Below are 12,710 nucleotides of genomic sequence, written 5' to 3'. Positions count from 1 at the left end.
CGAGCAGAGCACGTCCTATGACTAAGTTGACGGGGAAGGATGTTCCTTTTTTCTGGTCACAGGAGTGTGAGGAGGGCTTTGCAAGCCTGAAGGAGATGTTGACTACTGCTCCGGTGTTGGCTTTGCCTGAGCAGGGAGAACCCTATGTGATTTATACAGATGCATCTAGAGTGGGTTTGGGATGTGTGTTGCTGCAGCATGGGATGGTGATTGCCTATGCTACGCGGCAGTTTCGGAAGCATGAGGACAATTATCCTACTCACGACCTGGAGATGGGTGCTATAGTTTTTGCCCTGAAGATTTGGAGATCTTATCTTTATGGTGCAAAAGTACATGTGTTTACAGATCATAAGAGCCTGAAGTATATATTCACTCAGCCCGAGCTGAACTTGAGGCAGAGGCGGTGGATGGAGCTGGTGGCAGATTATGATCTGGAGATAGCCTATCATCCTGGTAAGGCTAACTTGGTTGCAGATGCTTTGAGTCGGAAGCGGGCGGCTTCGGCTCAGGAGCAGGATATGGAGTCTCTGGTAGGGGAGATCAGTGCGTTGAGCTTGTGTGCGGTTTCTCAGGAGTCTTTGGGTTTGGTTGCAGCTGATAGAGCAGATTTGTTGAGCAGAGTGTGGTTGGCTTAGGAGTCGGATTTGGGGCTGGTGTATGCCTCAAAGGATGTTGATGCAGAGTATCAGGTTTCGGCTATGGTATTATTCTGGTGCATGGGCGGATCTGTGTGCCCAAAGATGAGGAGTTGAGGCAGGAGATTCTGAGAGAGGCTCATGCTAGCATGTTCTCTATTCATCCAGGAGCGACTAAGATGTACCGATATCTCTAGAGGTACTATCACTGGGTCGGGATGAAGAAGGACGTGGCTAGTTGGGTTGCGAGGTGCGATGTGTGTCACTTAATGAAGGCTGAGCATCAGGTAACGGAGATTCGGCGAGAAGCTTCGGGGAAAACAATGCTCGGCATGAGCATCGGTCAATGCATTATGTGCATCGGTCGATGCTAGTGCGAGGACGGCGTGGTTTGACCTAGGAGCATCGGTCGATGCCATGTGGAGGCGTCGGTCGATGCAATTAGGGTTTCCACGTGATGTCGAGCATGTGTTGATCGATGCAAGTGGGGGCATCGGTTAATGCAGTTGAACCTTGTGTCAATCGATGCATACCCTGTGTCGGTCGATGCTGGTCCCTGATGGTGTCGGTCGATGCAAGCTTTGTGTTGGTCGATGCAGAGCTTGGTTTGTTTGTTGATTGTTGTTTGATGGTTAGAGTATCTCTATTGCTTGTGTGTATAGCCCAATAGATGGGAGGATTGCCTTACTAAGTGTTTATAAAATACTCATGCATTGCAATTTGTGTTTGTGATGCAAGTAAGGGCAAAGTGTGATCGTGGAATCAAGGCAATGAAGAGGAGTATGTTCTAGTGGTTCGCTTGGTTGTCTGGCTTCTGTTAGGTTGCTAGAGTTGATCCCTAGAATGTTGTTTAGGATTGCTGGTTCTCTGTTTTATGCTGTTTGGATCATTTGTTTATGATTTGGTTTAATGTTGGTTATTGGAATGATTATGATTTATTTATTGCATTATTATTTGGATATTGGTATCTGTTATTTCCGTTGTTGGTTGTGCTTGTGGCTAGGTGGCTAGTGGATATGAGACCACTAGTTGTAGTTTATTTATTTTTTATTAAAAAAAAAAAAACGGGTCAGGTCGTTTCAAAGCATCTTGAGATAACATCTCTTTCATCAGATGTCAAATCTGTAGCCTCAAGAAATTTCATGAAATATCTGATCTTATACAATCTGATTTCTCCATCTTTCAGGAGTAAATATTTCATTCATTCATTATTTCTCCATATATTTTTTCGTATGTGAAATCTCTACCGGAGATCAAATAATATTTTCATCATCAACATATTTGCACTTGTTCTTGTACCTTTCTTTTAACAAGAACCACTTGTAAGTGCTGAAGAGACAAGAGACACATATAATTTTTTCTATTAACGAGGTTCAGCAAAGGCTTATGTCCTCAAACTTTCTTGAAAATACTTCTTGAACACTAATTAGTGTTCAATCTCGGATTTACAAAATCCTAAGATTTTCACTTATCTTGTTACCGATTTATTTTCAACCCGCTATGAGATCCCTAAGATAAACAACAATGATCTACACACAAGATTCTCTCATACAGATAAACACTCACCATTTTCTCTCCAAAGGTGTCAAAAGGTATCAAGACTTTTTCTTGCTTTTACAATATTCTCGAAAACTATAAAGTATTGCTTCTAGCAATATAATTACTTTAAGGGAAAGTTCTGACAGTTTGAAAACCTTCTGAATAGACTGATTCAAGTCTTTCTCTTATTGTCAAACTCATATGAGATCTAAAATAGTTGCTTCCACCATATGATGAGTTCATTTCTCATAACAAATATCAAATATTTATAAGAGCCATTGTACTACTACATGTACTATATTTCTCATAAAGATCCCCTTATGTCCCACTCATTTTACACTTTCAAGTGTAAGGACTGCAAGTCCAAATATTATATCTTCAAGAGATTTGAACTATTTCATAGCTATTTCTTTCAATGATTAACCAATCATTATTTGTGTACACTTTTCAATAAAACTTTCTATTAACCGCGGTTTATGATCCTCGATTTTCATCAATAACATCATCAACTGCAACACTGCATGCAAACATTTTAAGACGTCGATTTGCGTATTGGTTCCTTTTCATTTTAGACATGACTCAACTTGTTGATATTTCATTTCATTATGATTCTCAGGTATTTGAATCTCTTTCTTATTCATGTCTCTATCTCTAGACCTTTTGTATGTAGAGATTTTTCATAACTCTTTGCTTCTTCGGAGCCATATTAAATTATGCTCTATTAGTTTTTCCAGGATACTTATATTTGGAACCATAAGTCTATCACACTTCATGCGATCTTTAGACTTAATAGCAGTTGATAATATCCTTCTAGGACATTAATTGGAGCACAACTGGTATATGAGAATTTTCACTCAAGGTTAGAAAATGGCTCTTGCATGCCTTTAGCATCTTTGCAAACTTTGCCAATAAATTATCTTTTCAATTTTTAGCGCACATTTATTAGTACGAGGATCAAGATAATTTCTCTCAATATATTTCTTTTTAGCTGTTTATTTTCTCCCTCTCATGTTGGAAAGACTGACTCACAGAACCCACAGTCTCTGCATCACAAGATATTCAATCATCAAGAGAGATCAATATCCAACATAGTTCCAACATTATTTCAAATCCCATCTTATACCGTTGTGGTGGAGCAACCAACATGTATAACACATTTATGATGGAATATATCTGGTTTCTGACCTAAATCAATTGTAATGGGGAGTACTCATGATAATTCATTGGCCCGATGCGAACTTATTGACATATAGAGTCATTTTTGTCAATCACATAGCCTGGTTTCACCACCATTGTCAATTAACCAAATACTCTCGCAAACTCGAATATATGGTGGATGATCAGTCCACAATATCTCTTTGTATACGTACTAGAAAATTGACACTATCCAAATTCATGGGGTCGGTGAAAGCCATATAATCGGCTTGCTTTGTAAAGCAGCACACATTAACACTAGGAAAACTCTTAGGTTCTCTTATGAATCTTTTCAGAAATTTCTGATTATTCTTTCGCATCACTACTGAACTGGAATAGCTTAACCGGTCATGCCAAACACTGAGATTTTCATTAAACCCTTTGGTTTATTATAAGCATTTTATCTTCTAGATAATGCATGTAATCTCTAAAATACTTTTATTGCCTTGGGTAATAATACTTATGATTTCAAAGTATTTCCTTCGCTTATTGTCTCAACATGATTACTTTTCAAATCCTCAAGATTTGCTCTTTCATATGAGTGAATAAACTCATTTTGGGTGTGAACATAATCTTATATTTGTTCCATCACCTCTGTATGTGGGATTCATTAATTCTCTCCCTCAAGATAGTGACACTTCATGTCTATCAATCTTGATTTGAATCCCACTCTGTAATCAATAATATTCTCAAATTGGGTTATGTATCAAAACTTAGACCCTTTAAACTTTGAGACTAATTGGGAGTTTATAACACATAATTATAAAATTATGTTCCCATAGACAATAGCATATATACTTTTCAAGAGCTTTCAATACTTTTTCTACTACTTCTTATTATTGTAGCAGAATAGTGGAAATTGTCTCACACTAACTTCTTTCATCATAATCATATATAGATGAGATAAGTACCTCATGTACTTATTATTCACTTATAGAGGAGATACTAGTCGACTTAACCACGACCTTATATATATATATATCATTCCCACATTTATAACCACTTTTATAGCAATTTTCTTATAATTGATGTGACATTTTCCTTTTTCTTTGCATAAAGTCATATTCAGTTCAATGAATAGACCAAACCAATTGTATGTGATTTAGATCAACATCTCATAATTTTACATAGTCACAAAAAATAAAATTATAATATTTTTTAAAAAAAATATATATTTTTCACTATATTGTGTCTACATGACAACAATATTTTGTGACATGTAAATTATGTATTTTCTACTATCTTTCCACTAAAGATATTATTTTCAATTATAATTTTGGTAATAATTTGAATAAGTTGTTTTGTATTCTTTTACAGACTTTTAGTCATTTACTTTCTTTAGATTATTCTAAAGAACTAGTGAATTTTTATGGTCATATACTTGGAATTAAACCTCCCCACAGAAGTGATGCCAAGAAAATATGATCAATAATTATTAGCCAAGAAAACATGATTAATACTTATTATGCCAAGAAAACATGATCAATAATTATTATTTAGTAATTTGTTACTAAATTTTCAATGTATTCACCAAAAAATGTTGGAGACATGATTTAAAATATTTCATCATGATATTATATCTAATTTTAATTAGATTTAAATTTGTGATTAAACATATAAAATAAATCATAAACATTATAAACAATCATATAAATTAATGCTAATTAAATATTAAGCATCATATCTTTATATATATATATATATATATATATTTTTTTTTCAAACGTTTTTTTTTTACTTAAGATTTTATTATGAAATCCAAAACGTTCTATAAAATCACATATATATATATATGTGTGTGTTTTAATCAGTTATCAATAAATATAAGTTTTTTTTAATATAAAACACTAGCTAATAAATCATAGCATACTTATTTATTTGCTAATCTATAAAATATAAAAAATAATACTTATCTCGATGAAGATGTTGTCCATGAGCAGACACATAAGCATCGTTCGCTAATACTCCCTCTGTTTCATAAAAATTGATATTTTGGGATATTTTTTGTTTTATAAAGATTAATGTTTTGTAAATTTGAAAAAGTAATCATTAAAAATATTTAAAATTTTAAATTGTTATTGGTTTAAAATTAAATAATATCTCTTTAGTCAAAGAAAAATATATATTTAAACTCAATAATCATTATTTTTTTAAAATGTGTAAAAGTTTCTAAACATTAATATTTACTAGACGGAAGGAGTAATTGTTACTCGGTCCTCTTATGTTAAGATATAACTTGTATAGCTTTCGGTATATAAATCAACACGGAGACGACGTCACAAACGATGCATCAAACAAACGATACCACGTGAGTATATTATAAGACATGAGATAAAATAAACAGATTAAATAATATAGTATAGATCCTCAATATGCTAAGGGTAAAGCAAAGGGGTATTAATCGTTGATGAATAAATTTCAGTATTACTCATATGTTTGACTTCAAGCTTAATCAAAACTAACTGAAACATTTATATTTAACATAATAATAATATAAATCACTAACTATGATCAGACACGTTTAAGATCAAATATGGAGCATAATCGATCATAAACAAACATAATAATATAAGTCAATACTCCAGACTGCACGTTTAAGGTCAAACGTGGAGCATAATCGGTAATCAATCTTTAAACAACATGAATTAATCAATAAAGCATGAGATATTGATATATTAAAGCATGCGAAGTCAAAGCAATATGGTTTAGAATTAAACATGTGTCGACTTGTTATAAAGATCAACAAATCTAAATTACTCTAAGCAATAACGATTATAGATTTGTTTCCTAAAAACAATAGGGATGATAAAACTTTGAACACATGTTTAACGAAGATGTTCAGTCCCGAGTAGAAAGAAGAGTGGGAGGGGAATCTAAGAATGTGAATGAAGAAATAGCTGCCATTGAAAATTCGGGAAACCCTAGTATAGCTGATTTGGTGGATCTCGTAAACATCTTTAAAAATGAGATGGGAGAGAAGTTAAATGAAATTGTGGGTAGGTTTGATGGATGGAAAGAAAGAATGGCACCACTGAAACCTTTTATGAAAGAATATTTACAAGAGAATGCTAGTCATTCGGTCCCTTCAGACCCACCACCAAAATGAGTAACAAAGTCAACCAACAATTAAAGGTGAGATATTATGGTAAAATTATTTTTGCATAATTGGTTATATATTTTGAGTTTTTTCATTATAAAGAATTTCTGTGTATTGTCACTTAAAAAGGAATGCTCAGTCTTTTTTACATATAAAAACTTTGTATATATGTTGGTATATATTATACATGTATTTTAAAAAACATCGTTGGATATACACATGTATTGTACAAATAACATATTATTGCAATAGTTTAATGCTAAATTTTAATTTTAGAGACTAAAAGATATATATTTTACATTATTTTATTTTTAAAGATTCATCTCTATTATCTAATTTGGATTACTATCATACAGTAGCGTATCCAGGAATTTTTTTCACCCAGGTCAAAACATAGTAAAAAAATTCCTTTCATATTAAAAATATACAACGTCCAAGAAAAACATCCTACAATAGCATTCTATGATTCTTCATGTTCTGAAATCTTTTTATCACAGTCTCATTTGTAATAGTATTGAACACATCTTTCTCGATAAAACAAACTAAACAACCATTCAAAAATTCATCTCCAATCCGATTACGTCGATGCGTCTTTATGAATTTCATGGCTGAAAAACATCTCTCAACAGTTGTAGTAGCAACCGGCAAAATCAAAACCAACTTCAAAAGCTTGTAAACCAAAGGATATGACATATGTTTTCGTGTTTCCACCAACAATCGAGCAAGGTCCCCTAGATTCTTCAAATTAGAAAATATGTCATCATTTCGTACATTATCAATGTAGATAGATAATTCTTGCTCAAGAGATATGAACTCCCCCGAACTAAAGTCATCTGGATAGAACTTAGATAACGTCAATAACTTTGAGTGATCAAACTCAGAAAATGCATCAATGGGAGATAGAGAAGCAACACAAATAAGCAATTCAGTGTTCACCTCATTAAAGCGGTTGTTAAATTCTTGAAGCTGCATATCCAAGATATCATATAAGCAATTGACCTTGTAATGATGCATATTTGATACTCCTTTTTTTTCTTCGTCTCTTCGGGTCAACAAAATCTGCCTCCATCTCAACCGTTTCAAGCTCATGTTTCTCACAAAATGAAGAAACTTTCATCATGAGAGAATTCCACCCATCATCCCTAAACAATTGAAGTTGCCTCTTAGTTGATCCTACCAATGTCATAGCATTTAAAATATCTTGATCTTGTCTTTGTAGCGCCATTGACAAATTCTTTGTGAGTCCTAAAAGGTGTATCATCATTTGCAAATAAAACACAAAATCAAAGCTATGTAAATAGTTAAGGAGGCCATTTGCTTGACGTCTTTTCAAGTCATGTACACCTTCATTCTCAATGTACTCGAGCACCTCGATTATAGAAGAAAATAACTCAATCAATCGCACTAGAGTTCTGTAGTGAGAACTCCAACGGGTATTTCCTGGTCTTTGAAGAGAGATCTCTTGATTAAACCCTGTTCCAGTACTTCTTTCACCATTATTAATTTCTTCTTGAATCTTTTTTCTATGACTCTCTCGGATCATATCTTTTCTTTTGCATGAAGCTCCCACCACATTCAACAATAGAGAAATCATATCAAAAAAGTCTCTAACATTAAAATGTTTTTTTGCAACTGCTATAACAACTAACTGAAGTTGATGAGCAAAACAGTGGACATAATATGCTGATGTGCTTTCCCTCATAATTAATGATTTTAATCCATTGAATTCGCCTTTCATATTACTTGCTCCATCATAGCCTTGCCCTCTCAACTTTTTAATACTCAATCCATATTTAGCAAACAAATTATCAATAGCAGATTTTAAAGATGTTGCAGATGTCTCACTCACATGTGTAATACTCAAGAATCTCTCTTTGACTATCCCACTTTTATCAACAAATCTAAACACTACTGCCATTTGTTCTTTATCAGAAACGTCAGCAGATTCATCCACCAACAAAGCAAAAACATCATGATCAATCTCTTCAATAATAGATTTGACTACTTCCTCTGCAAAACAATGAACAATATCTTTATGAATATTAGGACATTTCATTTGATTATTTCCAGGAGCATTACTTAAAATAACTTTCCTTACAACTTCATTCTGATCAGCAGTGTACTTAAAAAGTTCCACAAAGTTTCCTCGATTAGCAGATTTTTCAGACTCATCATGACCACGAAAAGGTAATCCTTGTCGCAATAAGTATCTGGAAGCATCAACTGAAGCATTCAACCGAATACGATACTCATTTCTTGTAATATCGTCCTGTTTATGCAAAACATGCTCAATAGACTGACCTTGTTTCATCAAATTTTCACACTTCATAACTGCGTTGTTATGAAAACTATCAACATCTCCCACATGATCTGAAAAATTTTTGAAATTATTCCTCCTACAGAATCCATCTGTGATAAATGCATCAATTCTCACAGCTTTCCTAGAACTGTCTCTGAACAAGTAACAACACAGGAAAAAGCTTTTTTTTTCTTTCACACTATACTCTAACCAGTTTTGGTATCGATCAAACCAAGCTGGATTAAAACGTCTTGGTGTCTTTCCTATCAGAATTTGTTTAAAAGTATGCCCACGAGGTTGACAAGATCCTCTAATCAAGTATCTCTGAATTACCTCATCTCTTTGATTTAGATGATAATCAGTTATTCTTTTTCGATCTACTCGATCCCAAGATAAGTCAATATCATTTGATTCACTTCCGAAGTGGAGATGTTTCTTTTCTTTTATAATAATTTTTCAAAGTGTTCATTGCTCTGAACCTTTGACTGAAACCAAATTATGAAAACAAAATTGTCAACATTAAATAAATAAATACATAAATATATATATATATGCCAAATGAATTATGATACACACAATTTTTCTTCTTTTTTTTCTACACAGTTCATCAACACCAATTTAACCAAAAGTCTACACATGATCAAGCAACAAATTGGTGTACGTACACGGTCAACTATTAATAAAAGAAATTTTTAACTCATTAATTATGATCACAAAAAGTTGGATTAAAATTTATAATTACAAATTGTTTACCTTTTATACAAGCACAAAATTTTATTGCAATTCTAAGACTTAACTCCTATATATTAATATATATTGAAATTTCAATACAATTTAATTAAATCATTGTAAAAACAAAATCTAGTTTTTATAAACTTACTTGATTAATCGATTGAAAAGGTCGACCTGCTCAGTTCTGTTCGTGAATCGTGAGTTGGGAAGAAGAAAATTACAAAACTGAGGCACATATGAGACAAAAGTTCTTTTTTTTCTTTATTTAAACTCACTTTGGTTTGACAAATATTAATAGTTAGGTTAAAATATGGGCTAATTTATTTCTAACTTAAAACAAAAAAAACTTTGTTTCATTGTGGGTTGGGCCTTCGATGTCACCATAAAATTAGGGAGGTCAAATTGGTGCAATATTTTATATTACATTAGATATAGATATACAAAACCTATACTACTAGAAAAATTTTCAAAATTTGACCAGGTCAGCTGACTACCCTTAACTCTACGTGGGTCCGCCGTTGCCATCATATCAATTGTAACGCTCCGTCCGCCACCTCTCAGTGGGCCCCATGTTCAATTCCAGTCCATGGACCCACCTTCTTTAATGGGTCTTACATCCCATCCATATTTGACGATCGGTTTGCTACGTCCGGGAGGCTTTAAAGATTTGTTACCATCCCTACAAATCACCTCATGATCTTTCCCTGTGTTTTGTCCTCACTCGCACAGTTCCGACAGTCACTTCCCGGAAAGTCACCCATCCTGAGACTACTCCAGCTCAAGCACGCTTAACTCTAGAGTTCTCCCACGACACTTGGCCGAAAAGATAAGTGCACTTTGGTGACATAGGTGGCCAAATCAATTCTTTTAAACCTCTCCGCAAGTCTCTGAAACCGGAGTGTCACAATTCACCCCCACTACCAGATCGCAACGTCCTCGTTGCGCACCAAGACCGTCACCCCTGATAGTGAGCCCACTCGACTACACACTCATCTGGGTTTGGCTTTGATACCACTTGTAACGTTCCGTCCGTAACCTCTCAATGGGCCCCATGTCTAATCCCAGTCCATGGGCCCACCTTCCTTAATGGGCCTTATGTCCTCTAACTAGGCCCGTGAGCCCATCCATATTTGAAGGTCGGTTTGTTATGTCCGGGAGGCGTTAAAAACTTGTTACCATCCCTACAAATCACCACATGATCTTTCCCTGTGTTTTGTCCTCACTCGCACAATTCCGACAGTCACTTCCCGGAAGGTCACCCATCATGCGACTACTCCCGCTCAAGCATGCTTAACTTTAGAGTTTTCTCAGGACCCTTGACCGAAAAGATAAGTGCACTTTGGTGACATAGGTGGCCAAATCAATTCTATTAAACCTCTTCGCAAGTCTCTGAAACCGGGGTGTCATATCAATAATCATTTTGTCCTTCGCTCCCACTATATCTCAAATCTTAAATATTTTTTTAAACTTTTCCTAAATGTTGTTATATGGGTTTGATATCAAATATAAAATATTATAAGAGTTTGATTCTATATTTTATTTCAAAAAAATCTGATATATATATATATATAACATTTTTCTTAAATTTTGTTTTATTTCTAACATCTTACTAATTTATACATATTTTTATAATTTTTATTTAAATTACATATTTTGGTTTTAACAAAAAAAAATCAAGTTTATTGATAAAGAATTTAAAGTTTTATTTGAGCATTAGATGCTCATATTTCTTTTAAACGATCAATGTGTAAAATATTATACTTTTGAATCAAATTTTGGATCCACCAATAAAACAACACTCAGTAAACCTTGAGCTACTCTCTCAAATTAGTTTTATGGTTTGGAAAAGTACGAAGTAATACTGATATGCTCAAATTAAACCTTGAGCTACTTTCTCAAATTAAGAGGTCACTGTAATACTTAGGGGTCGAATTCCACAAGGACTCTAGATTACACAATAAATTATAGAGTTTTATGATTACGCTAAACAAGTTGATTTAAATAAAAAAAAGCAACGCAAAATATTAAATAAAACTGTTGTAAATTTAGAAGATCAAAAAGCTAGGTCCAGGGAATTTCTCAGGAATTTACAAAATATTAAATGAATAATTAAATAGGATTCAAGCAATTAAAATCAGATCTAGAACTCTAAAGTCTTCTGTAAAATAAATCAGTTCTCACTGCAAATATTATCTAAATTTAAAACCAGAAATCCAAATCTCTTTGTAAAATTCTAGGTTAAAAATCAGCTTTAAAAACAAGTTTAGATTGTTCACAAATTTACTAAATCAAATCTCTTTGCAAGAAGTAATTTTGCTCATCAAAAGGTTTTATCAGGAAAATAAATTATATTCTCATATCAATCAATAATCCTAAGATCTAAATCCAGATGGCTAATCAAAATCTAGCATTATGAACAGCCTATGACGAAGATCTAAAAAGATAAAGAATCCTAAATAAATAGATCTAATAATTCATAAAATCTCTATGAAAAACCATGAACCTTACAAGCAAACTACTCAGACGTATTCAATGAAGAACAAAACATAATTCTGAATAATAAGCAATTGAAATTAAAAGAGTAAAGAGGGAGTTCAAGAATTCTTCTCTCAAAGCAGTTCAGATCTCTCTCCCAAAAGCTCTCAAAATCTCATAGGGTTGCAGAAAAATAAAAATTGCTTGAATAAAACTTAGGGGTTTTCTAAAACCCAAAAACAATATATATATGTCCTAAAACACGTCAGGGACCAATGATGCAAATATGAAAAACTTCGGGCAACTTTGTAAAACTTCCAATTTTGAAGTCTTGTGTCGGATTAGCTTGGTGTCGACCGATGCTCCTTGGGTGTCGATCGATGTTGTCACTCTGATCCGACTCCAAGTTGATTTTTTTGGTTAAATGCTCCAAAATGATCCAAATTGCTCCATTTCGCTCCATCCGTGCCAAAATCCTAGATAACTTGTAAAGACTCAAAGACAACCTAGAAACAAATTAAAAGACTCAAAAAGCACACTTATATCATGGTTAAAAACCGTAAAAACCATGATATATCAACTCCCCTATACTTAGCCTTTGCTTGCCCTCAAGCAAAACAGAAACTTAGACCTGTGAAAGAGGTTTGAAAACACAGAAACTCATTTTCTCTTTAAGGTATTGCCATGATCATCCAAACCATAATCCATATGCTTAGCAGACAAATCCAAATCGAATCAC

General features: G+C 33.6%; 1 protein-coding gene across 1 annotated transcript; it reads right to left on the bottom strand.

Moving 5' to 3' along the window:
• Positions 1–6,912: 6,912 nt before the first annotated feature.
• LOC104763292 (uncharacterized) lies at positions 6,913–9,102 on the bottom strand. Its single transcript, XM_010486683.1, has 6 exons — positions 9,098–9,102; positions 8,767–8,918; positions 8,564–8,658; positions 8,211–8,473; positions 7,835–8,036; positions 6,913–7,431 (listed from the first exon to the last, which is right to left on the bottom strand). The coding sequence occupies exons 1-6, from the start codon at positions 9,100–9,102 to the stop codon at positions 6,913–6,915; spliced, it is 1,236 nt and encodes a 411-aa protein (XP_010484985.1).
• Between the last annotated feature and the right edge of the window lie 3,608 nt (positions 9,103–12,710).

The sequence above is a fragment of the Camelina sativa genome, chromosome 18 (genome assembly GCF_030686135.1).
Source record: "Camelina sativa cultivar CO46 ecotype springtype chromosome 18, ASM3068613v1".
Taxonomy (NCBI): Eukaryota; Viridiplantae; Streptophyta; class Magnoliopsida; order Brassicales; family Brassicaceae; genus Camelina; species Camelina sativa.
Note: the sequence above shows the minus strand (reverse complement) of the source record. Positions and strands in the feature narration are given on the sequence as shown.